Genomic DNA, 24771 nt, shown 5'->3' with positions numbered 1-24771 from the left:
TAAAACAAATATATATATATATAAATTCATGGACATCTAATGATCCCTTAAATTTGAGAAACACAGACTGAGAGCGGTGGTTCTCAAAGTGTGGGCCCAGGCCCCGGGGCATCACCCTCACCTGGGAACTTATCAGAAATGCAGATTTGCAGTCTCCCCTCCCTTCCAACCAAGTGAGTTCCCCGGGTGGGGCCTAGGAATCAGGCCTTTAACCTGACTCCAGCTCAATCTGAAGAGCTGCTGCTCTAGCCAAGCGTGATCACCTGTCTTATAGATGAGGAAACTGGCCGAGAGCTACAGCTCAGGATCGAGGTTCATTTATAGGACAACTGGGTCTCAAGCCTGGAACTCTGGGCTTTCGTGCAGTTCGACTCCAAAGCTCTCCATTGTCATTTCTTTCTCAGTTTTTGGTTTTGTTTTCTTTGGTTTGGGTTGAAGGAGGTGATACTAAAGTGTTGGGGTCTTTTCCTTTTGTTCCTTCTAGTGCCAGAACCTACTAAGACCTGTTCAAGCCAGCCCCAACCTGCCGGGACCAGTACCAGTACTTCCACCAGCACTCTCTCCAGCAGCAGCAATGGCAAACGTGCGTCTGCCGGCGGCCAGCAGCCAGCTGCATCCCGTTACCTGCCTCGCGAGGTGCCTCCACGCTTCCGCCAGCAAGAACAGAAGCAGCTGTTAAAGAGAGGTCAGCCACTGCCCACGGGGTCTCTGACCAGCGTGAGCCCCACCCAGGGTGCTGGGCCTGCAGGGCTGAGCCCTCCCCCGCTGCCTGGAGCCGGAGCACAGCCGCACCCCAGCAAGCCCCAGCCAGGTAAACCGCACAGAACCCGGCATTCTTTCTATCTGAGAACTGGTTTGCTACTTTCAACTTGCCGCCCAGAAATAGAAATGGACATATTTTGATCCATGTTTACTATACACTTAGTAAAGCTAGCTAGCTAGATGATAGCTTGATTCATTTCAGTTAGATTTTAAGGTTTACTTCTAGTTCCCCCACTTATTTATATTGTTCATCATACACTTTCAGATGGCATTAGCTACTTCAGCTAAGTTTGTTGCTCACCAGAAACTAAAGGTCTATGTCAGTACATATAAAGCTGTCAAGGCAGATGCTTTAGAACCCTGCAGTGAACACTTCAAAATAAAACCCTTTTCCCTCAGGTTACTAGGATATCTCGATGACTGCACACATACTTTCTGTGCAGGGAGGTAATAGCATTTTATGGGGAGCGGTGTTCCTAAGTAACTTATTCAAGCATCCTGAGGCAACCCTCCCTGCTGTCTCCCCGTGCTCGGCCCCTGCGGTGTCTGGGGCTCTGCGCCGCCTGCTGCTTGTTGTGTCCTTGCCTGCAGTTCAACGATAACTTTCTCTGGGCTCCCAGGAGAGCTCGCCACTTGCTCATTTGCTTTCCAGCTTCCAGAATGTCAGCATCTCTCATCTTCTCTCTCTCCTGTTCCCATCTTCTTGACCTCATGGATTTACACTTTTAAAAATTTCTTTACTGGAGTTTTAGGGAAATTTTTGGAAGAGAGCAAAGTACATGTGTTTGACTGCCGTGAATCTCTTATTTTCTTAAATCTTTACGTTTCAAGTAATTTAACTAACAATTGGCAATGGTTCTAGCACGGAAAGCGTATTTGCTGATGGTAGTGAAATTCAGGTCTGTAATTAGAGAGTCAAGGAGGCTTCTTGTGTTAGATTAGAATTTAAAAGAAACATGTCACAATTCATATTAATACTTGTTTTCCTTCATGTGCTGCCTTTTTATATGGGGAATAATTCCAGCATGACATAGAAGTATTTATAGCAGAATTTCTCAAAACCATGACTTTGTGGTTTTATTTGGAACAAATATTTTTAGACAGCTTTGCCATGTCTCTTCAAATAGTCTTTACTTTCATCTGCTAAATTCCTGGTAGAGAGGATGTAGGTCAGTGATTTTCAGCAAAAAGCTAGGAAGAAAAGAAATGATCACATATATTCACTGAATACAATCCCATCTGCTTAACTGCAACCAGTTTATAGTCAAACATATGGTTACTTTCCACACTGAAATATGGTTCTCTGACCAATCTTAACAGAGACGAAGACTGTATAGTCAGACCTGTATAGCTTGGGGTATTGATTTAAGAAGCTTATATAGAAAAACTGAAAAAGAAGTGTAACAGCCCTGCTTTTTTCTGGGCTTATCTCATTGTTATAAGATTAGTTGGCAGTCTTGCATCAGTGTTCTCACCAAATGCGAGAGGTGCAAGATGTTACTGGTATCTTCTTAGATAAGTAGAAAGTAATCAAGAAATTGATTCAGTAAAATTTTATATGAAAGTAATATTCTTTAATAAAATATTTGGCTCTGTAATTTTAATATCCTTCTCCAGAAAGTTATTCCTAGTTGTTTGTACTTCTTAAAATATATACATTGAAGACTAAATCATCATTTTATACATAAAAACATCTTGAGAAATGGAATCAACCTATATATTTATATTAATAAAATAAGAAATGATTGATTTTTTTGGCTCCCAAGCAAAAGTCTTTGTTTTACAGCAATTTCATCTCTTCACCAGCAGTCTCTGGTATCACAGCTTCAGAGGTCCCCTCGGAAACCTGTGCTGGTTTCCTAGTTCCTAATGCAGTCTTCGTCTCTCTGCCTGGCTCAGTGCCCTTCCCAGCCTTGTCCAGCCAGCATGTTTCCTTCTGTCCCCAGGTCCTGCTTTCCGTTCTGATTGGGATTGTTTCCGTATGGCTTCACAAATAGGGCACACTCAGTGTTGCCTTTCCCAGCACATGCACACACCTGATCGCCCTGCCCCTTTCTGTCTGCAAATCACAGTCACCCACCCTCCGTGAAGCCCCTTGAGTATTTCTGTCCTCAAGCTCCTCTTGAAGCTGTAGGATGCTCCATTCGTCTGCAACATGCAGCCTCACACGCACTGTATACTGTGTAACCTGTATTGTATCCTAAAAGGACAGTGTCTGAACCTCCTCTCTGTGACTAGTTGAGCAGAGTGAAAGGAACTGAACTGAAGAAGTCCTGGCAGCCGGCACTGGTTATGCCACAGCCAGTACTTCCATTTCTCACCTAAAATGAGACTTCTAAGGTCCTTTCCCTGGAATCTCCAACTCAAACCCGCTTCCAAAGAGCTCACTTGATTTTGTCAATGCAAAGCATTGCTGGGACGCCATCCCGTGTCCTAGTGGAATCAGCACAGGGACCTAGGTGGGCGTCCCCCGGCATGGAGGCAGTGTGGCAGCGTGGTCAAGAGACAGGTCCGATTCGTTTTCCAGACCCACCACCCCTGTGTGACCTTGTCATTTAGCCGACTGGCAAAAATTTTAACTGATAAGTGTATATAGTCGTGTGTAAGTGTAGTGATTCACCCTATTAAGCTTCCAGAAAAATGTTATTTTCTATTCAGACTATGTTTTTGCCAACCTGCAGTATAACTCCAGCTTGAAACACTTGAGAGTTTTTATCTTTTTTAAAAAAGAAAAAAGTCTTTCTCGCTGCCCTTAAGGCAGAACAATGTATTGTTTTGGTGGCTACTTTGTACATTCATAAACTGAGGCTTTGATTAATACGTGGTAGTGTTTGCTACTTAGATCTTTTGTAGATAGAAGCAGGAAAGTAAGAAGTTGGACACGTGCCAATTTACATATGGGGCTCATTTAGAAAATTATAGCTAGTGTTGGTATGCCGAACGTTTAGTGGGTGTTCAGGAAAAGCGGGAAAGAGGAAGGAACGGAACACAAAGGAGTAGGAAAGGGCAGCGGTTTATTTGCATGCAGCCAGTGGACAACGCGCCCTTACTCTTTTGGCAGACTTTCAAAAAACAGAGGAAAAGTGGCTCTGGTGCTGCTGTAACTGGGTCCTGAAGTGAAAATGGTTGTGACAATTGGACGAATTTTAAGAGGCAGGAAGATCGGTTTAGTGTCAACTGCAATTAGATAAAGCTTTCATGTCCTCTCCGCGGATGCCTCCCCCCGCCCCTCCCGCTGGAGGGGGTGATCGGCTCCCTCCCGGGAAGGGAAGGGCAACGCCAGCTCCTGCCCCGCGGGCGCCTGCAGGTCGCCGGGCCACAGCCAGCACGGAGCCTCCCGGTGACGACAGCCGGCGGCCCGGGGCGCGCGGCGACAGGGTGGAGCTGAGAACCCGCGCCGCCCTAGATGCGGGCGCCCGGGCGTTAGGCGCGCAAGGTAGCGTCTCCAGGGGGTGGGCGGCCCCTCTCCGCAGGTACTTTCGCCCCCGCGGCCCGCCGAGCCGCAGAAACAGAGCCGACACGGAGCAGACAGCAGCTGCTTCTCCCGGGCCTCGGACGGGGCGCGAGGGGCGCGCAGACGACGCGTAAGATGGCGTCCCCGCCGCTGCGCGCGGAGTTGCTCCGGGCCCCGCGCCGCCGCCCCCGCGGCCGCCCCGCTCGGCAGGGCTTCTCACAGGGTCTGACCCCGGAGGAAGCAACCTCGTTTTCCTGCCGTTTTGAAGAAAAACAAGGCAATAAGCGTTTTCTTTTGGACACTTTCATTATTGTTTTCAGTAAACCTTTCACTCGGTTCTGCATTTCATAATTCCTTCCATTGATAGAAGTTGACGGAGGAGACGTCTCGAAGTCTGTCCAGTGACGGAATTCTGAACTCAGAGCACTTTCTCCACAAGATTTTTACGCACACTCAAGGCAGTGGAGGGGGAGGTGGCTTCGGTTCTCCAAAGCTGAAAACGGTGGTTACGTTGATCCCGCCCCTTGAAACCGAGGACTGTGTTTTATCAGTAAGCATAGCACTCATGTGTTTTCAACTATGGAAGGCATTTGGAATGACTTTATAATTTATTATTCTGTCATTTCGGTTAAAAGGACTGCGGTGAGAAAGAATGGACTACGTACTGTTTGTCAGTGTTAGCAATAATTAAACATGCCGCCACTTCTGAGTAAATCTTGTCCACACTTCCCTATCTGATTAATTTGATACCTAATTAAAAGTTCGCTTACTGTAGCTTTAGGAAGCTCTTTGTTAAATACTTTTTCTTGAAATTTTTATCTTTACATGGTAACATTTTGGAATTTAAAAAAAGAAGAAAGCTTTTTTCTTTAAACCATGCTATCGTGTGATCCTTTTTAATCACTTAAGACTGTTTATGTTACTTACATTTTTATAGAGATACCTATTTTTAGAACGTGTAAACCATTCAAACAGCAGGAAAAAAGTGAATTTAACATTTGGTGATAGAATATTGTAATGGAAGGAACACTAGAATTTTATCCTGAAGATAGGCATTCTGTTCAGTCCTTACTGGTTATTGGTTATAACACCTTTTCCAAATCTGGCCTCTGAGCCTCTGTTTCCCCATCTGTAAAACAGATGTAATTTGTAAGTTTCAGTTAATTTAATGTGTGTGGAAATACTTAGAACTTCAAAGTGCTATGAAATATGTGATGTCTTAGGGATAGGAAGACTTATTTATAAACTCTCTCAAACTTGCTGCATAACAGATGCATGCATTTTAGCCTTTAACAGTTCCTGGGCTTATACTGGAGAGTTGAGAATAACCTACAAGAGAATTCAGTCTTGGTTTATTTTAGAGCTTTCATTCATTTCAAAATGCCTGTTCCCAGAAGTCAGTCATTTCACAAATTTCTTTCATAGAGTCTTTTAGACTATAACTAAAAGATGGATTTTTGAATTGATAGCACAGTCAAGAGACTTTGGTTTATGAAAATCATGTTATTCAAATATTTTTGAAGTCATAAATTCTCCCAAGAAGAATGGTGTGCTTTAAACATAAAGAGAGTAATAGCCTTAAAAATGTAACACGTTTTCATTTTGGGGATAAATTCTAGTGTCAGAATATGTGGTGGTGGTGGGGGGTTATTGCTGCTGCTACTGGTGGTGATGGTGGTGGTGGTGGTGGGGGTGTGATAATGCTGTTGATGTGATGGTGATGTTGGTGATGATGTCGATGAGCGGCAAGAGAGGACAGACTTTAGGGACTCCCCAGAGCAGAACTAATCAAACTGTGCTCCTCAGATACCCACAGAAGACTTTAAAGGAGTCTAAGTGGGGAAAGGATGGTGGGGAGTGGGGAAAGCCTAATTTTTCTGAAGTGGCTTTAGGTTTAACTCCTTTGTGTTTCGGGAAATAGGTTCTGCTCTTTGTTTTCTGTTGTTTGGTTTTTACCACTGCACTAAGAAGACGGTGAGTGGTATTTTCAAATCAACTTAAGTCTATATTTGAAAATCATAAATATTGCATTAAAATCATAACTTTCTGCTTTTTAGTTTTCAAGTCCTTTCCAGCTTTTAAATGCATTTATGTGTTCAAAGTTTTTTTTTTTTTTTGGCTGTGCAGGATATGGTATCTTAGTTCCCCAACCAGGGATCAAACCGGCACCCTCTGCATTGAGAGTTCCAAGTCTTAACCACTGGACTGCCAGGGAAGTCCCCAAACTATTTTTTTTTATATATTAAAGTACAAGGGACACAGTTGATTCCCATTTTAAAACTTTTTGAGAAGGAAAAAATGAGAAAACAAGATAAAGTGAAAGAGGGAAAATAAAAAACTAGAGCAAAGAGTGGCACTTTTGTGCATCATGCCTGTCTCAGCACAGAAAGTTCTTTGAGGGGAGACTAGGTCTTGTTCATCTGTGCAGTATTTGTAAGCTCATCAGTAGGTCTGTTGAACATGCATGTTCAGCAGAATGTGAGTGTCTCAGGGAACTGTCATCGGAGAACACTGTGACTAGAGTCACACAGGAACAGGCTCTGTACGGGGCCCCAAACTGTAGGAAGAGAGGACCCTGTAAAGAAAGCTCCTGGGGCTAAGAGCTTTCTTTAATGTACCAGAACTGGGAACACTAAGGAGTAAGGCCGAAAATCAAATTGTAGAACCACGACATAGAGTAATTTTTACCATTTAGCCTTAACTTTTTGGTTTTTAATGTATTTAATGTTCATTTTGACCCTATTAACACCCCCAAAAGTGGTATTATCTTGGAAAAATCCGTATATCATTTTGGTGTTCTTGAAGTTTTAATTACAATGAAAGACATCGTAATATTTGTCTCTTTCATTTTGTTTCCTTATCCACTGTTTCCATTACAACTAAAAACATTTTAAGTAGAAAAATATTTTTAGTGGCTTACATGGTAATAACACATATAAATGTATGTAGCAAATAACTTGTTAGCCTCACTTTAAGCCCCTCCAAATAGTTCCTTATGTAAGGGTGGCCGTCTTTGCAAGCTTAGGACAGAAGTCCTCACCTGAAAATGGACTTGAGCTGTCCCGTGCACTGGTGAGAATTGAGCTTCTCCTTTAGGTTCCTTTAGTAGCAGTGACCCCCTGTCCTTTATACCTTCTGTGCCAAAACACAGGTGTTAAGTACCCGTTCAGTAAAACTCCCTTGGTGTTTGGGGGACATTTCTTTTTTTGTTCCTTCCTTCCTTTTTTTTTTTTTTCCACACCACACAGCTTGAGGGATCTTAGCTCCCTGCCCAAGGATTAAACGCAGGGCCACAGCAGTGAAAGCACCGAGTCCTAACCACTGGATTGTCAGGGAATTCCCAGGGGGACATTTCATCTCATGCTTTCACCTCCTTCCCTCTTTTATCTCCTCTCCTCTAGCCTTCTCTCTCTCGTCTCCTTTCCCACCATCTGTACTGCATTCCAGAACACTTAGCTCACCTTTGAGTTAGGAGCACTGGTCTCCTGGTGTGCACCACTTGCAGACACATTCTCACCTTTGAGAAAAGTGTCCTGTTGAGTGGATGACAACACATAGATTCCCCAGTGCTTGTTGGACGTAGCCCCCACTTGATCCAGCTACTGAAGCAGGTGATGGAGGGGAGTGAAGAGGGGAGAAGAGTGGTGCTAATGGCCTTTTAAGGAGCTGGATGAAGCACCTGCAAGGATGCGTGAGTCCACACGGAGGGACTGCTGATGAACTGCACGTTAACGTCTGAGCTTCTGACTTGCTTCTCCCAGGACTGTGGACGGATCCGCTCAGAGGTCTTGCAAGCACCCCAGACTCAATATGTCTGGATCTTAGTCCATCATCTCCCTTTCTTCTTTCCTTCCCAGAACTGCTCTTACTCCAGTGTTCCCTATTATAGTTTAATATAGTTCCCTGTGCTCTACAGTAGGTCCCTGTTATTTATCTATTTTATATATAATAGTGTGTATCTGTTCATCCCAAACTCCTAATTTATCCCTCCCCCCCTCCCCTTTGGTCACCTTAAGTTTGTTTTCTATGTCTGTGAGTCTGTTTATGTTTTGTAAATAAGTTCATTTGTATAACTTTTTTAGATTCCACATACAAGTGATATCATGTGAGATCTTCTTTCTCTGTCAGTGGACATTTAGATTGCTTCCATGTCTTGGCTATTCTAATAGTGCTGTCATGAACATAGGGGTGCATGTATCTTTTCCAATTATAGTTTTGTCTGGGTATATGCCCAGGATTGGTATTGCTGGATCATATGGTAACTCTGTTTTTAGTTTTTTAGGGAATATCCGTACTGTTCTCCATAGTGGCTGCACCAATTTACATTCCCACCAACAGTGTAAGAGGGTTTTCTTCTCTCCAGCAATTATTATTTGTAGACTTTTTAGTGATGGCCATTCTGACCAGTGTGAGGTGATACCTCATAGTTTTGATGTGAAGAACCTTTGGAAGTGTGTGAGTAGGCATTCATGATCTGCTGGAGGTGCATTTGGAAAGACTATTTGGTGCATTACTGAGAAGAGACTGGAGAGGAGCAGGAATGGGTCTCGGGGAGACAGTTAGAAATTCTCCTAGATTCTCATAGGAGAATCCAGTCGTAGTAAGTGAAAGTGTCCTAGAGACTCCAGTGTGTAAATGCACAGGCGAGACTTCATCCTGCCCTCTGTCGTCTCGGGTGCTGGGGCTCCTGCCAGCACTGCCTCGCTGGTGCTGAACTGGCTCTGCTGCCCTTGAGCTCTTCCTCTCCACCCCGAGGAAGGACTGAGCAGTGGAACTTGATCACTGTGGGGGTCATCCCTTCAGAAGACAGACACACTTGTTAGAAAGAGCCCAGGCTGCACAGCGCCGCTACATACCCTTGATACACCTTTATGTTTACCTAATGACTAATATTTTTCATGAAATTTGGGATTTTTAAAATTTACGTGAATGAAAAAAATCCTTTTTCTCACAGGATTATCTCCTTAATTCCAAGGTTAGCCTTTTCTCTAGGTCCATCCACGTCTCTACAAGTGACCCAATTTCGTTCCTTTTTATGGCTGAGTAATATTCCATTGTATATATGTACCACACCTTTATCCATTCATCTGTCGATAGGCATTTAGGGATAATCTCTGTTTTTTAACTTGGTCTTATTTTCAGTGTTAAATGATGAGTGGCTCATTGATCTCTTTATTTTGAGGGCCACCAGGGAAGCCCTTGTTGATCTCTTTAAATTGGTTATTACATAAGCTAGTTTTTATAGTATAGGCAAAACCAACAGAGGAAATTGTCATAAACCAGGGTAGCAGAGCCAACCCCTAATATCAATATTTGGCAATAAGGAACTTCGTTGTTTTATGGTAATTTAGATACTTAAAGTTTTCTGTTGCCTATATTCATTTTCCCTTTGTAGTTTTCACCTGGAATTACCTGCCTACCTTTTTTTTTTTTTTAATATTTACTTCTTTATTTTCTTAAGAACAAAAGCCTCGGATTTCCCAGGTTGTGCAGTGGTTAAGAATCTGCCTAGCAATGCAGAGGACACAGGTTTGAGCCCTGGTCTGGGAAGATCCCACATGCCTCGGAACAACTAAGCCCATGCGCCACAACTACTGAAGCCCACGTGCCTAGAGCCCGTGCTCTGCAGCAAGAGAAGCCACCGCAGTGAGAAGCCCACACTCGCCGCAACTAGAGAAAGCCTGTGCACAGCAACGAAGACCCAATGCTGCCAAAAAAATTTTTAAAAGAAGAATAAAAACCTCTTACAAGTGACACAGTTGTGTTTTTTTTTTTTTTTTTTTTTTTGACCATGCCATGCAGCATATGGGATCTTAGTTCCCCTACCAGGGATTGAACCCGTGCCCCCGGCACTGTGAACATGGAACCTTAACCACTGGACTGCCAGGGAAGTCCCTACCTGCCTACTTTAGAATCACCTAGACCATCATTCTAAATTCATTACATTCCTTTTAAATCAGGCAACAAAAGTCATTTGTTTTGGGTTTTTTTTTAAGGTTGAAGTTAGTATGTTCTTTCTAGTGATGGTGATAATTCTTTGAATACTTCCTCTTTTCTTTTAGCTCCATCAAACTATAAAAGAGATTAGGGGGGGAACCCAGCTGTACTGTCCATGAGTAAGATTTTTCTTGTTGAAATTAATTTGCAGAGAACATAATAATGAAAGTGTTCTAAAAGAGAAGAAATATTGAATTGTAGTTATCTGTATATCATACTATTTAAAGAAACTGTCAACGATTTCTAAACTGTGTGAGGTCTTGAGTGATGCATACTTCAAATAAAGTCTGTTGGAAAATTCGTTGGAATATAAGTTTGATTGCAATGTTAGAAATACTCAAAAAATTAGGAAATTAAAGGAGGTAAAATACAGATACCAAATACTAGATTCTTTAAAAGGATCATAAGAGTGAAAAGATATAAATACTATAAAGATATCGTATAAAGTTATTCTGGGGATCTCCAAAGAAAAGACTAAATTAAGGAAGTAGAAAGCAAATGTAGAAGAAATCCATAGAGATCCAAGAAGATACCAGATATAGGGCTGAGAATATTTTTTATTAATGCACAGGAAACCAGGATAAACCATAATCACTGGTAATAACAGATAAAGTAGTATAAATGTAATCAAATCGTTCTAACTCTTGTGCCCTTGATAACATGAGAGATCATTTTCTAAAACCACTTCTCTCTCTCTCCCTCCATCCCGCACCCCCAAAATATCGGTTCTGTTATATGATTCTGCGGGGCATTTACAATTCTTTTCTACCAAATGAGCTGTGTAACTTCTATCTAATACTGTGACTCATCAGAAGTCTTGAAAAGAACTGCAAATTGCACTCAGCATCCATGTGAGCTTCAGTGTTGTAGCCAGCGTTTCCCAGAAGCTGAGTATTCACAGGTGTTGCACAGTCGCATAGATTCCAAACTGCTTCCAGTTAAGCCACTTTCTTTGCTACAAATGCTTTCAAAGATGCTCCTGTGCTAATGTGCATTGTGAATCTTCTCAATAGTATGGTGTAGTGGTAAGAATTAAAGTAATTTTAGAAGCATTCACTCTTTTTTGAATGGGAGCTACTTAGAAGACAAATAACTTTTTTCTTGAAGTCATTTTTAAGTATTTGTCATTCAGAATTGAAAACTCGAAATAAAGAGCTTCCCCCAAAGACTAGTTTTAACAGTTGATTCACTGGTAAGTGAGAGGAAAATCTAACTTTGAACTTGTTTCATCTTTTTCAGAAATCAGCCATAGCGGGCTGGCAGAGCATTATGAAAGTTCCCACTGGGGACAGCAGCCCACTTACAGAAGCGAAGCCAACGGCAGCTGGGATAAAGTGATAATAGACAGGACCGATAAGGAGGCGTGGCCTTCCATCACGGGAACAGAGGCTGAATCTGCCTCAGAATGTACGACAGACACTGACTGTACCTCCAGCTGTGGCTCAGAGAACAGTAGCATGGCTACAGGGAGTGCCCAGGGCAGCTTCACTGGACATGCCAAGAAGACGAACGGCAATAATGGCACCAACGGCGCACTCGTCCAAAGCCCTTCTAATCAGAGTGCCCTTGGGGCGGGGGGAGCAAACGGTAATGGAAACGCAGCCAGAGTGTGGGGCGTAGCTGCGGGCTCCAGCTCCAGCCTGGCTCACTGCTCCCTCAGTGGTGGGGATGGAAAGATGGACAACATGATCGGAGATGGGAGAAGTCAGAATTGCTGGGGTGCTTCCAACTCCAATGCTGGCATTAATCTTAACCTTAACCCCAATGCCAACCCAGCTGCCTGGCCTGTACTTGGACATGAAGGAACTGTGGCGACAGGCAACCCTTCCAGTATTTGCAGTCCAGTCAGTGCCATAGGTCAAAACATGGGCAACCAGAATGGGAACCCAGCGGGCACTTTAGGTGCTTGGGGAAACTTGCTGCCGCAAGAGAGCACAGAACCACAAACGTCCACTTCTCAGAATGTGTCTTTCAGCGTACAACCTCAGAACCTTAACACTGATGGACCAAATAACACTAACCCCCTGAACTCTTCACCAAACCCTATCAATGCAGTGCAGACAAACGGACTGCCAAACTGGGGCATGGCTGTTGGTATGGGGGCCATCATCCCGCCCCACCTGCAAGGCCTTCCTGGTGCTAACGGATCATCAGTTTCTCAAGTCAGTGGGGGTGGCAGCGAAGGAATCAGCAGTTCTGTGTGGGGACTGTCCCCAGGTAACCCTGCCACAGGAAATAGCAATTCTGGGTTCAATCAGGGGAATGGCGACACTGTGAACTCAGCATCAAGTGCTAAGCAGAATGGCTCCAGCAGTGCTGTGCACAAGGAGGGAAACGGAGGGAACGCGTGGGATTCGGGACCTCCTGCCGGTCCTGGCATCCTCGCCTGGGGGCGGGGCAGTGGCAACCATGGCGTCGGTAACCTCCATTCGGGAGCTTGGGGCCACCCCAGCCGAAGCCCCTCTAACGGGGTGAACGGGGACTGGGGAAAGCCCCCAAACCAGCATTCCAGTAGCGACATCAATGGGAAAGGATCAACAGGGTGGGAGGGTCCCAGTGTCGGCAGCCAGAATCCTGGCACGCAGCCTGGCAGCGAACACACGAACTCTTGGGCCAAAGCTGCATCTTCTGGAACGACAGCAAGTGAAGGAGGCAGCGACGGTTCTGGCAGCCACAACGAAGGAAGCGCTGGGAGGGAAGGAACAGAAGGCCGAAGGCGAGACAAAGGGATTCTAGACCAAGGGCACATCCAATTGCCAAGGAACGATCTTGACCCAAGAGTTCTGTCTAATACTGGTTGGGGACAGACTCCAGTAAAGCAAAACACTGCCTGGGAATTTGAAGAATCCCCAAGGTCTGAGAGAAAGAATGACAATGGGACAGAGGCCTGGGGTTGTGCAGCTACTCAGCCTTCAAACTCAGGGGGGAAGAACGATGGGTCCATCATGAACAGTACAAATACCTCTTCAGTATCGGGGTGGGTCAGCTCACCACCTGCTGCTGCGCCAGCAAACACAGGTTGGGGAGACAGCAGCAGCAAAGCGCCAAATGGCCCCGGGGTTTGGGGGGACACGATAAGCTCTACTGCTGTTAATAATGCTGCTGCGGCCAAGAGTGGCCACGCTTGGAGTGGGACCGTAAATCAGGAGGACAAGTCACCCACCTGGGGTGAGCCTCAAAAACCCAGATCTCAGAACTGGGGAGATGGACACAAATCGAATCCAGCCTGGAGCGCAGGAGGGGGAGATTGGGCAGACTCGTCTTCTGTCCTTGGACACTTGGGGGATGGGAAAAAAAATGGCTCTGGATGGGATGCTGACAGTAATCGATCAGGGTCTGGTTGGAATGAGGCTCCAAGGTCTGGGACCAGTGGCTGGGGCAATGGCACAAATGCAAAGGTGAATCCAGGGACAAGCTGGGGAGAGTCTTTAAAGCCCGGCCCCCAACAGAACTGGGCGAGCAAACCCCAAGACAGCAGCGCGAGTAACTGGGGAGGAGCCACTTCCGTTAAACAGACAGGAACAGGGTGGATTGGGGGGCCGGTCCCTGTCAAACAGAAGGACAGCAGTGAGGCCACGGGCTGGGAGGAACCTTCCCCGCCATCTATTCGACGCAAAATGGAAATTGATGACGGTACCTCAGCTTGGGGCGACCCGAGCAACTACAACAATAAAACTGTAAACATGTGGGACAGAAACAACCCGGGCATCCAGAGCAGTGCCTCGGTCAGCACCACCACCAGCACCAGCACCACCACCGCGAGCACCAACGCAAATGTGGCCGAGGCGCCCCCAACGCACCAGGCCAGCGCCCAGCTGAACCGATCGCCACTGCTCGGTCCAGGTACGTGAGGGGGCTCTGTGTTCCTTTAGAGGCAAAGGAAAAAGGTTTATTCTCATTACATTTGCACACATACTCGACTAGTGTTTTTGTAGCAAATAACATTAAACTGATTTTAGTGCCCTTCACCTTACAATATCGTATTGAATGTTACCCAAAGAGAAGAAAGTTAAGTAGCATTCTCTGATAGCTTTTGATTCAAGAAAAAAACATTAAGCACCTTCAAAAGAAAGGAGAGGAAAGAAGAAATACATCCTTTTCGGAAAGATTGAGGACCATTATGTTAGTTTGTGTTTACTTATTACAAAGTCTTTTTAGTTTTTTGTTGGTTTTTTTTGGGCCTTGCTGCACGGCATGCGGGATCTTAGTTCCCCGACCAGGGATCAAACCCGTGCCCCCTGCAGTGGAAGCTCAGAGTGTTAACCGTTGGACCGCCAGGGAGGTCCCAAGTCTTCACTTCCTTATGAGATAAACCACTGGTTCTCAACACCAGAGGGCTTTCGTTAGAATTACCCGGGAGCTTGGGGACTGGGGGATACCAATCTCAGAGATTGCTAGTGTCATTGGTCTGGATGTTCAAACCCATTCTGGAGCTGGGACACAGTACAGTAATAATCTAGAGAAATACCCCATGCCTGCCTTCTGATCAGAGACGGTAAGCTGCCCTTCCCAGTCCTTCTCAGACTCAGGGGGTCTCACTGGCGGCGTAGGGTGTAAAGTGATGTCAGCTGGCTTGGAGCAGAGCCTCCTCCTCAGCTCTGCCCGGAGGCCTGGGGTAAGTCTGAGCCAGACCTGCAAGCGTAGCCCTTACTTATGTTTCTAAGGAAGTGAAAGCAGATCCTGAAATACAGCCCGATTATCTTGTGCACTTAGAGATAAATATTCTGGGACACTTAAAAATCAATTTGCAGACACAGGAGAACATTGAATATTAATTAATAAAACATTTGATGAATAAATTATCTTCACAGTAAACTCTGAATCTAGCAATGAGATTAAGGGAGAATCTCCAGAGACGGTTTCTTTCACCCCTGAACTTTGTCAGGTTTCATCAAGACATACAGAGAATTTGAGAGGGATTGGGAGGTGGTGAGGTGAGGGGTTAGAGAGATAACTACCCAGTTAATTTAGAGTCAAGTATGAAGGCCATTATAGGCTTGATCTGAGTGAAACCAGTGACATGGTGGGGTCATGACCTCTTGCCTAGGGCTGTGTCCTCCCACGGTGGCTGGAAGTGAAACATTGTGCCATGTTTCAATCAGAAAACCAGAAGAATACTGCTAATGTCGCTCTTATTCCAGAACATTTTTTTAATCCGTATTCTACCTACCTATCTACCTAGTCTCCTCAGCTCCTCGGAAATGTGTCTCATTAACCTTTGCCAGGCATTCAGCTGTGCCGGTGGTAATCCCTGTAGTTGTCTCATGAGGTTGGAGGAGGCTCCAGCCAGAAGCAGACTTGACTTTGCACTGGATTCTTTTTTTTTTTTTGCGGTACGCGGGCCTCTCACTGTTGTGGCCTCTTCCGTTGCGGAGCACAGGCTCCGGACGCACAGGCTCAGTGGCCACGGCTCACAGGCCCAGCCGCTCTGCGGCATATGGGATCTTCCCGGACCGGGGCACGAACCCGCGTCCCCTGCATCGGCAGGCGGACTCTCAACCACTGCGCCACCAGGGAAGCCCTGCATTGGATTCTTATTCTAATGGTATTATATTTGCTTTATCGTTTAGTTTTCTGGCACAAACATAACCAAAGGCAGAGATTGTGTGAGTTAATCATGGAAGAAGCATATCACCCATTCAATGAACTAAAACTTGGAAGAAATTGGATTTGGGAATCCTCTCCCTAGGTAGATAAAACACATGTGCTGTTTCTCTAAGTCTCCTTAGAGCAGAAGCTGGAGGACATTGTCCTGCCTGCAAGCCGCCCTGTCCTAGAAGCTCAGTTGCTCTTTTATCATCCTTTGGTATAAAAATGATACTCAAAAGTAGAGTCACCTGCAGATAGAGTGAATCAGCAAGACGCTGTTAGAGCGTCACTATTTTCACACCATAACGTCAGAAATCGATCTCACCGACCCCTCCAGCCAGAGGAATTCTATTTTAAGCACCACGCAGTAGTTACTGAAAGAGGAATGAGCTGTGAGCAATCAAGCCTTTGTGTGGGTATGAGATTTTTCTTGGGTTTCAGTTTGGTTAGGCTGTTTATACTTTGCTGTGTGTTGAGGGACTTGGTAAGTCGGGCTGGACGTGAAGGAGGACCAGGGAATCGGAAGTCCTGCTCAAGAAGTAGGAGGAGGGCTTCCCTGGTGGCGCAGTGGTTAAGAATCCGCCTGCCATGCAGGGGGCACGGGTTCGAGCCCTGGTCCGGGAAGATCCCACATGCCACGGAGCAACTAAGCCTGTGCGCCACAACTACTGAGCCTGAGCTCTAGAGCCCGTGAGCCACAACTACTGAGCCCTCACACCACAACTACTGAAGCCCACGCGCTTAGAGCCCGTGCTCCGCAACAAGAGAAGCCACCGCAATGAGAAGCCTGTGCACCACCACGAAGAGTAGCCCCTGCTCGCCGCAATTAGAGAAAGCCCGTGCGCAGCACTGAAGACCCAATGCAGCCAAAAAAAAAAAAAATATTAAAAAAAAAAAAGAAGGAGGAGGAGATGCCTGTCAGTGCAGATCCTGGGGATACACACGAAGGTTTTCACTTTAGGTACTTTCAGTTCAAAATGAATAGAAAAATGCGACAAAGATGCCATTTGCCCCCCTACACAGCATATCAATAAGAAAGAGCCCATTTAAAATCGGTATTAATGCACTAAAATAAAAACCTTTTTTTCTGTTTCTGATACCTACCCTCTGTGATGACCCCGTAACACGGGCAAAGGCAGCTCTTCCTAAGAGCCTGTTGTGCAACTTGAGACCACGTGGTCAGCTTTAAAAAGGATCCTTATCTGTAACCCTCAAATAGACTCCCCTGTTTTTGGAACAGAGGTGTCAAATAAATGCCCGAGAAACAGGGCGTTCTAAAAAGCATGGGATGCTTTGCATCTGACTGAGCAAACTCTTCCACATAAAGCTTCACTCTAAGTACCTATCTTGATTTCAAAGGTGAAAAATTAATTGTTGCTGCAGTAAATATGAAAAATTGTTGCTGCTCTCCCCCTCCATAAGCCAGTAGCCATCCAAGCATTGTAATAAATTTACATTAGGCTTAAGTGCCATCATTATGAACAAACTCCCATCTCGGTAATACTTAAGTTAGTACCTAAAAATACCAAGTACATAGCAGGCGCTCAAATGCCTAATCAATTAAATTTTCAGTCCTTTATTTTTCCTTCACTTAATTGTAATTGGTCACTTTTTAACTGAACCTTTCTTCCCCAAAAGGAGTGCCTGTCACACTTGTAAAACTCTCTCAGTAGCATCCATGGAACAAGCTAGCATTGATTTCTTATTTCACAGAAGAACGAATGAATGCCACCTCCCAACTTAACTGTCTATAGTGCTTAGGATGAGAATCTTTGAGTTGGGTGAAGATCCTCTTTTTCCAGGTTCTGTTTCCTGGCCTCTTATCTGCTCTGTGCTCATTTTCACACCAGTCTTCTGGGCCTGCAGCACTTGAGCACCCTGGTTTTCTCCGTTCTGATAGATAAAGAATGTACAGTAAGTCCCCTACGTACCAACCTTCAAGTTGCGAACTTTCAAAGATGTGAATGTGTGTTCACATGTCCAATCACATTAGTTAGTTCACATTGAAACGGAACAGGACCCTAGGGTCCTTGCCCCCTCCCACCATGTCCTCAGCCTGCCTTTTGTCTGTGGAAAAACTTCAGCCGAAGAATAAGTTTAATCAGAGAAGTGAGAAAATGCGGAAACAAAGGAAAACAGTCAGAGGAGACCAAATAATAATGGTTTAGTCAGTAAACATAGTCAAGGACCTTTAGTTCCTCCTCAATGGCTGTAGATAGTATTCTGAGCTGTGTCCTGTGAGCTGTCTTATAGATACTGAAACCCACACCAGGTGGCAGAAGTTACCTACATGATGAGCAGGCTGTAGCATGACAAGCTGCCACAATTCCAAGAATTGGCCTCAAGGAAATGGAAACGAACAGACCCTGGAACTGAAGATTAACTACCTAAAACAATCCAGATGACTCTAGTCAGACCACTGATGACCAATTTCAAGATGCCTGTCAGAGCTGACTGTATTGTTTCTACATGTAGTCCCCTCCCCCTGTCTATAAAAGCTCTTGCCCCTGATTGTCAGGGGGAGGGGTAGTCGGCCTTTGGACAGTCGTCCGCCCTCCCCACCCTCCCTGCTTGTTGCCAGCATCCAAACTAAAGCAAACTTTCATTTGCACCAACCTGGCCTCTTTATTGGCTTTTGAGCAGCGAGCAGCCGGACCTGGGTTCGGTAACAACATGTCTGGCGTACGTTGTCACGTGCATGCATCCTCTACAAGTGGTTGTGGTTTTGTGTACTGTACTGTACAGTGCTGTATAGAGTACAGTAGTACAGTATCTTTATTTCAAGCCCAGGATGAGTGAGTGAAATTGCAGCTGGCCCTTTGTCTCCTGTTGCTGACAATCCTTCAGCTCTACCATCTCCCACCTCCTCTCCCTCCTCCAGTCAGTAACTCTTCTTGCCTGTTCACTCGATGCCAGCCCCTTGTACTGTATGCCAGCTGTTGTACTGTACTACTGTACTTTTCAAGGTACTGTACTGTAAGATTAAAAATGTTTTCTTTTTCTGTGTTTGTTTTTTATGTATTATTTGTGTGAAAAGTATTATAAACCTATTACAGTACAGTACTATATAGCCGATTGTGTTAGTTGGGTACCTAGGCTAACTTTTTAACTTACGAACAAATTGGACTTACAAACGCACTCTCAGAATGTAACTCGTTCGTATGTAGGGGACTCACTGTATATTTAAAACGGACTGAAAACTACATATTCTGGTGGCATCTCGTTGCTGTTGTTATTTTATTCCCAGCACTGTGTTTGTTCAGTTGAAGAAGGGAGATAATTGGGACTTCCCTGGTTAAGACTGTGCTTCCACTGCATGGGGCATGGGTTCGATCCCTGGTCAGGGAACTAAGTTCCCGCATGCGGTGTGGCCAAAAAAAAAAAGGGAGGTTGGGGGGGTAATGACTCCTGTATCCCATGGACCATTTTTTAAAACTTTAATATCAATGTTTTAATGCAAGATAGAAATTTGTTCAGCCTCATTAAGCCCAACTTTAAAAGAACTTCTATAAAATTATTAACAACAGGGATACCAAATTCACTTGAGCAATAAACATTAAAAGTGGAGATCGTATTTATTTTATTTTTTTTTTATTTTTATTTTTTTTGTGGTACGCGGGCCTCCCACTGCTGTGGCCTCTCCCGTTGCAGAGCACAGGCTCCGGACACACAGGCCCAGCGGCCATGGCTCACGGGGCCAGCCGCTCCGCGGCATGTGGGATCTTCCCGGACCGGGGCACGAACCTGCATCCCCTGCATCGGCAGGCGGACTCTCAACCACTGCGCCACCAGGGAAGCCCCGTATTTATTTTAGTAGTATGTATTTAAAATTATTTCCTAGCTACCGAAAATATTTGCTTTGCATCAAAACGTTCTGGTGTTCCTGGGTTTTTAGCATCTCTTCCAGAGGCTCTCGGTTGTCAGGTGATGCACTCATTCTGATGTGTATGTTAGTTTGGCCTTATAGATAAATTATTTTCTTGCCAGAGATCAACTTAAACTGGAAACATTGTTTTCTTGATTTTCTGAGCGAGCAGTTATTCTTCCATTTATTTCTAAGGTTTTAGAACCTGCTGCTTGCAGATCATTTGCCTTCCATATAAAAATACTCTGTAGGGCTTCCCTGGTGGCGCAGTGGTTGAGAGTCCGCCTGCCGATGCAGGGGACACGGGTTCATACCCTGGTCCGGGAAGATCCCACATGCCGCGAAGCAGCTGGGCCCGTGAGCCATGGCCGCTGAGCTTGCGCGTCCGGAGCCTGTGCTCCGCAACAGGAGAGGCCACAACAGTGAGAGGCCCGTGTACCACAAAAAAAAAAAAAAAAAAACAAAACTCTGTAGACATTCCTGCTGCTTTCTCAGGAATTAAAACCTCTTTAACTATAATTACCAGGGTTTTAACACTTATTCTTAGTTTTGACTTAATTAAATAATTTATAGTACTGTCTTTCAAAGAGATTGCCATTGTATAAGGGTGACAGATTTTAGGTGAATTTGTTATTTAATTACCAACAGTAAATCAGTATTTTTATGGCTGATTGGCCTTTAGCAACACCTGTATTATTTCATCTTCCCAAAACTTCCATAATTTTTGTCATCTGTGTTAATTTTCCTAATTTAATTTTGTCCCTTCGATTTGTAAAACTCCTTCTCCCAAAATGCATTATTCTTTTATGTGTGATTATAGGTAATATTACAGTCAGCAATTGCCGACAACAGCAATTAGGGCCAACTTCCCTGATATTGGTAATAATAGTTTACATAATATATTGCTCAGCATAGAGCTTGTAATTTTAAATGATTCATAAGTTGCATGTACTTTTATTGTGAATCAATATTATTGCATTTTATTAGAGTAAAGCATCATGGGAGCTGATCGCATGCTGTTTTTAGTCAGAAAATTAATAAATTTCATAATGGAGATGGTACTATCCATATTTTAACCAAATAACTTAAAATTTGTGGTTGGCTACTTGTATTTTATGCTTTCTGTTCTTCAGTTAGTATTTAAAACATTCACAGTTCTGTCTCTGAGAAACTGTATCTGTATGAAAACTACAAGTGATATGAGCTGTCAGTGTGACTATCAGTAGTGTCAAGTGAGCTTATGGGCAAAAGCAAAAAGATCAGAGTTTGGGTTGATTCGGAAAAAATGAAGTTTGCATATGTAACATAAAATGTTTTTCTTACTAAAGTATAAAGAAGGTGGGGAGATCCTTACTGTTGCCTGGTCTCGTGACCTCTTCTGTGCCTGTAGATAGTGATGCTATAACCTTCTGGATTCATTAGGGACCCTTATCTAGTTTCATTGCATCCCAGTCCCAGATCAGGATGCTATGGCAGCAGGACTGGGTGGAGGAATGAAAGAAGAATTCTGAAAAATTCTTGCAAAAAATACTTGCAATCAGTGTGTTTGTTGGAACCACCCTTATCCATAATTCCTCCACTCTGTTCCCATCTTTAAAGATGAATGCCTCAGCTCTTTCTCAGCCCACTGCTGGTACCTGAGAATTGTCTGTGTTCTCTATTATTACTTTATTTGTACATGTCTAATCTGCCATCTTCTCATTTCTTTGCCCAGATATATGTCTTTGATGGTTGGTCAAAAGATAAGCAAAAATAATTTTCAGTGTATATTTGCCACTTGTAAATTTTTTTATAAGAGATTAATGTAACATGAAATTTCTTTTAGGTTGTTATGTATAATACCAGAAGTAAAAGAGCTACTTCTTAAACTTTAGTTTTTAAACTATTCTTTTAAACTCTATCATGTTGCAAGTACTGTGAATTGAATAGTTTTTAATATAATGGACTTTTAAGTGGGTAGGGGTCAGGAGTGAGAAAAATGCAACTTTAAAAAAAACTGAACAAATCTGATTAGATTCAATATTGTCTCCTTTTCACTTTCTACTAAAAGCCATCCTAAAGATAGATTATCTCAAAATTATTTTGAACTTGAAATTACCATTTTTACTTTCTCTGTTTCATTTTTATTGTTTTCTCTCTCCCCTGGTGCCCTTTTCAGTTTCGTCAGGCTGGGGAGAAATGCCTAATGTTCATTCAAAGGCTGAAAACTCTTGGGGAGAGCCATCCTCCCCTTCTACCCTGGTTGATAACGGCACAGCAGCATGGGGCAAGCCGCCCAGCAGCGGCAGCGGATGGGGGGACCAGCCCACCGAGCCGGCGGTGACGTTTGGAAGAGCCGGCGCCCCCGCTGCCGCCCCAGCCCTGTGCAAACCAGGTGAGCTGTGCTTTCTGCCCTGGGTCGGCCGGTTCGAGATGGACCCGGGTAGTCTGTTTAGAGGGATGCTTCTCATTGAATTTTAAGAATTAGTGTTTTAGGACGCTTTCCTCATTTTTAAGTCTAACGTTAAACTAAAACTATAAAGAAATATTTGCCCTGTCTGACACAAGAACACAAGGGAGCTTTTAACAGAAGTTCATGTTCTCTTTTTTACAAAAAAAATAAATACAAGGATCAGAGCAATAAAGCATAGCTGCTTGATGGTTAGTAGCCTCCACGCTTCTTCAGCAGTGTTCTCCTACCTGCCATTCAAACTATTTAAACTTGCTATTTCACTGAGCAAGGTGGATAAGGCAGGCCATTTTTCTTTTTGAGATTAGGTTTTGAAACATACATTACTTAACAGCAGTCTGACACTTGCTTTGCAACTTAACAGCAGTCTGACACTTGCTTTGCTTTCAAGTAAACAAAATTCTGCTTTAGATTCTCCAGGTTTATGCTTCTTCTCTTTTTCTTTTCTTAAAGAGAAAAACCATGCTCTGTTTTCCTCCCATTATCTGAAAGTATAATAAGTATACGTATAAAATGTACATCCTTACAAATGTCCAGATCATGTTTACCAAGTGGAATCCTGTAACGTGTGGCTGTTTTGCAATGTGATACTTATGACAAGAGTGTGAATATGTTTGCTGATTTAAGTCTGATATTAAAATTAATTGTTCACATGGCTGCAGAAGCTCGGGTTTTTGTTTTTTTGTTTTTTTTTTGGACATCATTAAATGTCTCAGATCTTAAAATGAAACTTCATTGTTTTAGTATTTTGTTACTTTGTTAACACTGGATAGTATGCTCTGTATACCAACCATTCTGCTGGATTATTTATTTCATTTATATTACTTCTTGTTATACATCTAAAGGATGGGGAGCTCCTGGGTATTTAGATTCAGGCACTGAGGTAGTATATTTGTTTTTATAATTTGTCCTTGGAGGCCTAATTATATGCCTGTCCACCTTGTACGCCTCATGTCTTCATCTTCTTACAGACTCTAGCTAACAGTACTGTCACCTGATCTTTGTCCTTCAGATTCCCCAGGAAGTGAAAATTTGGGGTAACTTTTATACCAAGAATTGCTTTGTATTTTAAGAAAGGAGAAAAATAATAGCCTGAAATCGAAACTCAGTATTCAACTTGTAGCTCCGTCTGCCTATGTAGCCTCAGCTGTCTCCATCCTGTCATTCTGGGAGCATCTCCTGGGAGCTTGTCAAAAGCACAGACTGTTGGGCCCAACCACAGACCTGCTGCATTTCTCCTGGTCCCCTGGTGACTCGGGTATGGTCACGTTGGGGGAGCACTGGTCCACATGACATACCACATGACAGGGAGGATAGGGACGTTTTTCAGGACTCTGCATTTTCCAGCCATTCCATGTCACGCAGAGACTGCCACCTTCGGTAGCGCCCAGGATTTATTGTTAGAATGTCCATGCTTCGAAATGACTTCTAGTTGGTTAAAGGAGTTTGGAACAGCACAGGCTACAAATAGCTGAAGTTTGAAAAAAAAAAATAGGTACATATATACATGTGTATTACATTTCTAGTAGGGAAAATTGAATTCTTAGGTCTAAGGGAAACAAAGTAGTAAAAGGTAGGTTATTTACACCCCTTTTGTCCTGCCTCCCCCTAAATGATGTTATAGGGCACCATTGTCTGCTTTGGGAACGGTGAATCTGATACGTTCGTGTTCCCTCTCTTTCTAGCTTCAAAATCTATGCAAGAAGGCTGGGGCAGCGGCGGGGACGATGCAAACCTCGGTGCCGGTCAGTGGGAAGACGAGGACGGGGGCATGTGGAACAATGCCGCTTCCCAAGAAAGCACCTCCTCCTGCAGTTCCTGGGGGAACGCCCCCAAAAAAGGACTCCAAAAGGTGCGTGCGACACTAAAGGAAATAAACTCTAAATATCAGTGGTGGTACTTAAAAACATTCAGTTTCAAGGTGGTATCTCCAGGTAACAGTGACAGAGAGATCTGAGGTTCTCAAAGTGCTCTCAGGACCCTGGTGGTCCTGAGGCCCTCTCAGGGGGTCTCTGCCGAGCATAGAATGGGGTTTTCTAGAGACTGCATGCCATTGCTGTCACAGCAGAGTGAAGGCAGGGACAGATGGGTGAATCCAGCTGCTTCTGTGAAGCCAGACAGTAGAGAGATATTCAGTCAGGTACGACAATGCCACTCTTCTCACTAAAAATTTTTGTTTTAGAAAATATAATTATTTTCCATTAAACAACATTGTTATATTAACATATAATGGCTTTGTTATGGTTATCTTTAAACAAATTAATACAGTTTTTAAATTTTCTCAGTTTTAATTTCTAATACAGTAAATATCAATAAATACAACCCATATAAACAAAACTTCTTTAGGATCCTCGGTTTTTAAGAGAGGTAATGGGGTCCTGGGAGCAGGAAGTGTGAGCACTCCCCAGGGACTCAATTCTCTGCACCCAGATGCACAGCCTCCGGAAGAAATCAAGTGAGGTCCACAGCACAGATGCGCACCAAGACAGCTTCCAAGTAGATCACAAATTCAAATATGAAAGAGAAAAATGTAAGAGAATTTTAAAAACTATCTTGGCGAGGAAGAGGCCTTTCTAACTATGACCAAAATCTAAAAGCCATGGAATAAAAGGCTTATAAACTTCAATAAACATAAAAACTATACCTGATAGAAAA

General features: G+C 43.9%; 1 protein-coding gene across 1 annotated transcript in view; it reads left to right on the top strand.

Annotated features, from left to right (window-relative positions):
• Positions 1 to 24771, top strand: part of TNRC6C (trinucleotide repeat containing adaptor 6C) — a gene marked incomplete at its 3' end in the record, with an annotated part of 123088 nt that overhangs the window by 67132 nt on the left and 31185 nt on the right. The window contains exons 5-8 of the mRNA XM_079725340.1: positions 485 to 811; positions 11453 to 14056; positions 21826 to 22041; positions 23802 to 23968. Coding sequence (XP_079581466.1) covers positions 485 to 811; positions 11453 to 14056; positions 21826 to 22041; positions 23802 to 23968 — 3314 coding nt within the window. The remainder of the gene's footprint in view (positions 1 to 484; positions 812 to 11452; positions 14057 to 21825; positions 22042 to 23801; positions 23969 to 24771) is intronic.

Source organism: Hyperoodon ampullatus (assembly GCF_949752795.1).
Source record: "Hyperoodon ampullatus genome assembly, chromosome: 19".
Taxonomy (NCBI): domain Eukaryota; kingdom Metazoa; phylum Chordata; class Mammalia; order Artiodactyla; family Ziphiidae; genus Hyperoodon; species Hyperoodon ampullatus.
Note: the sequence above shows the minus strand (reverse complement) of the source record. Positions and strands in the feature narration are given on the sequence as shown.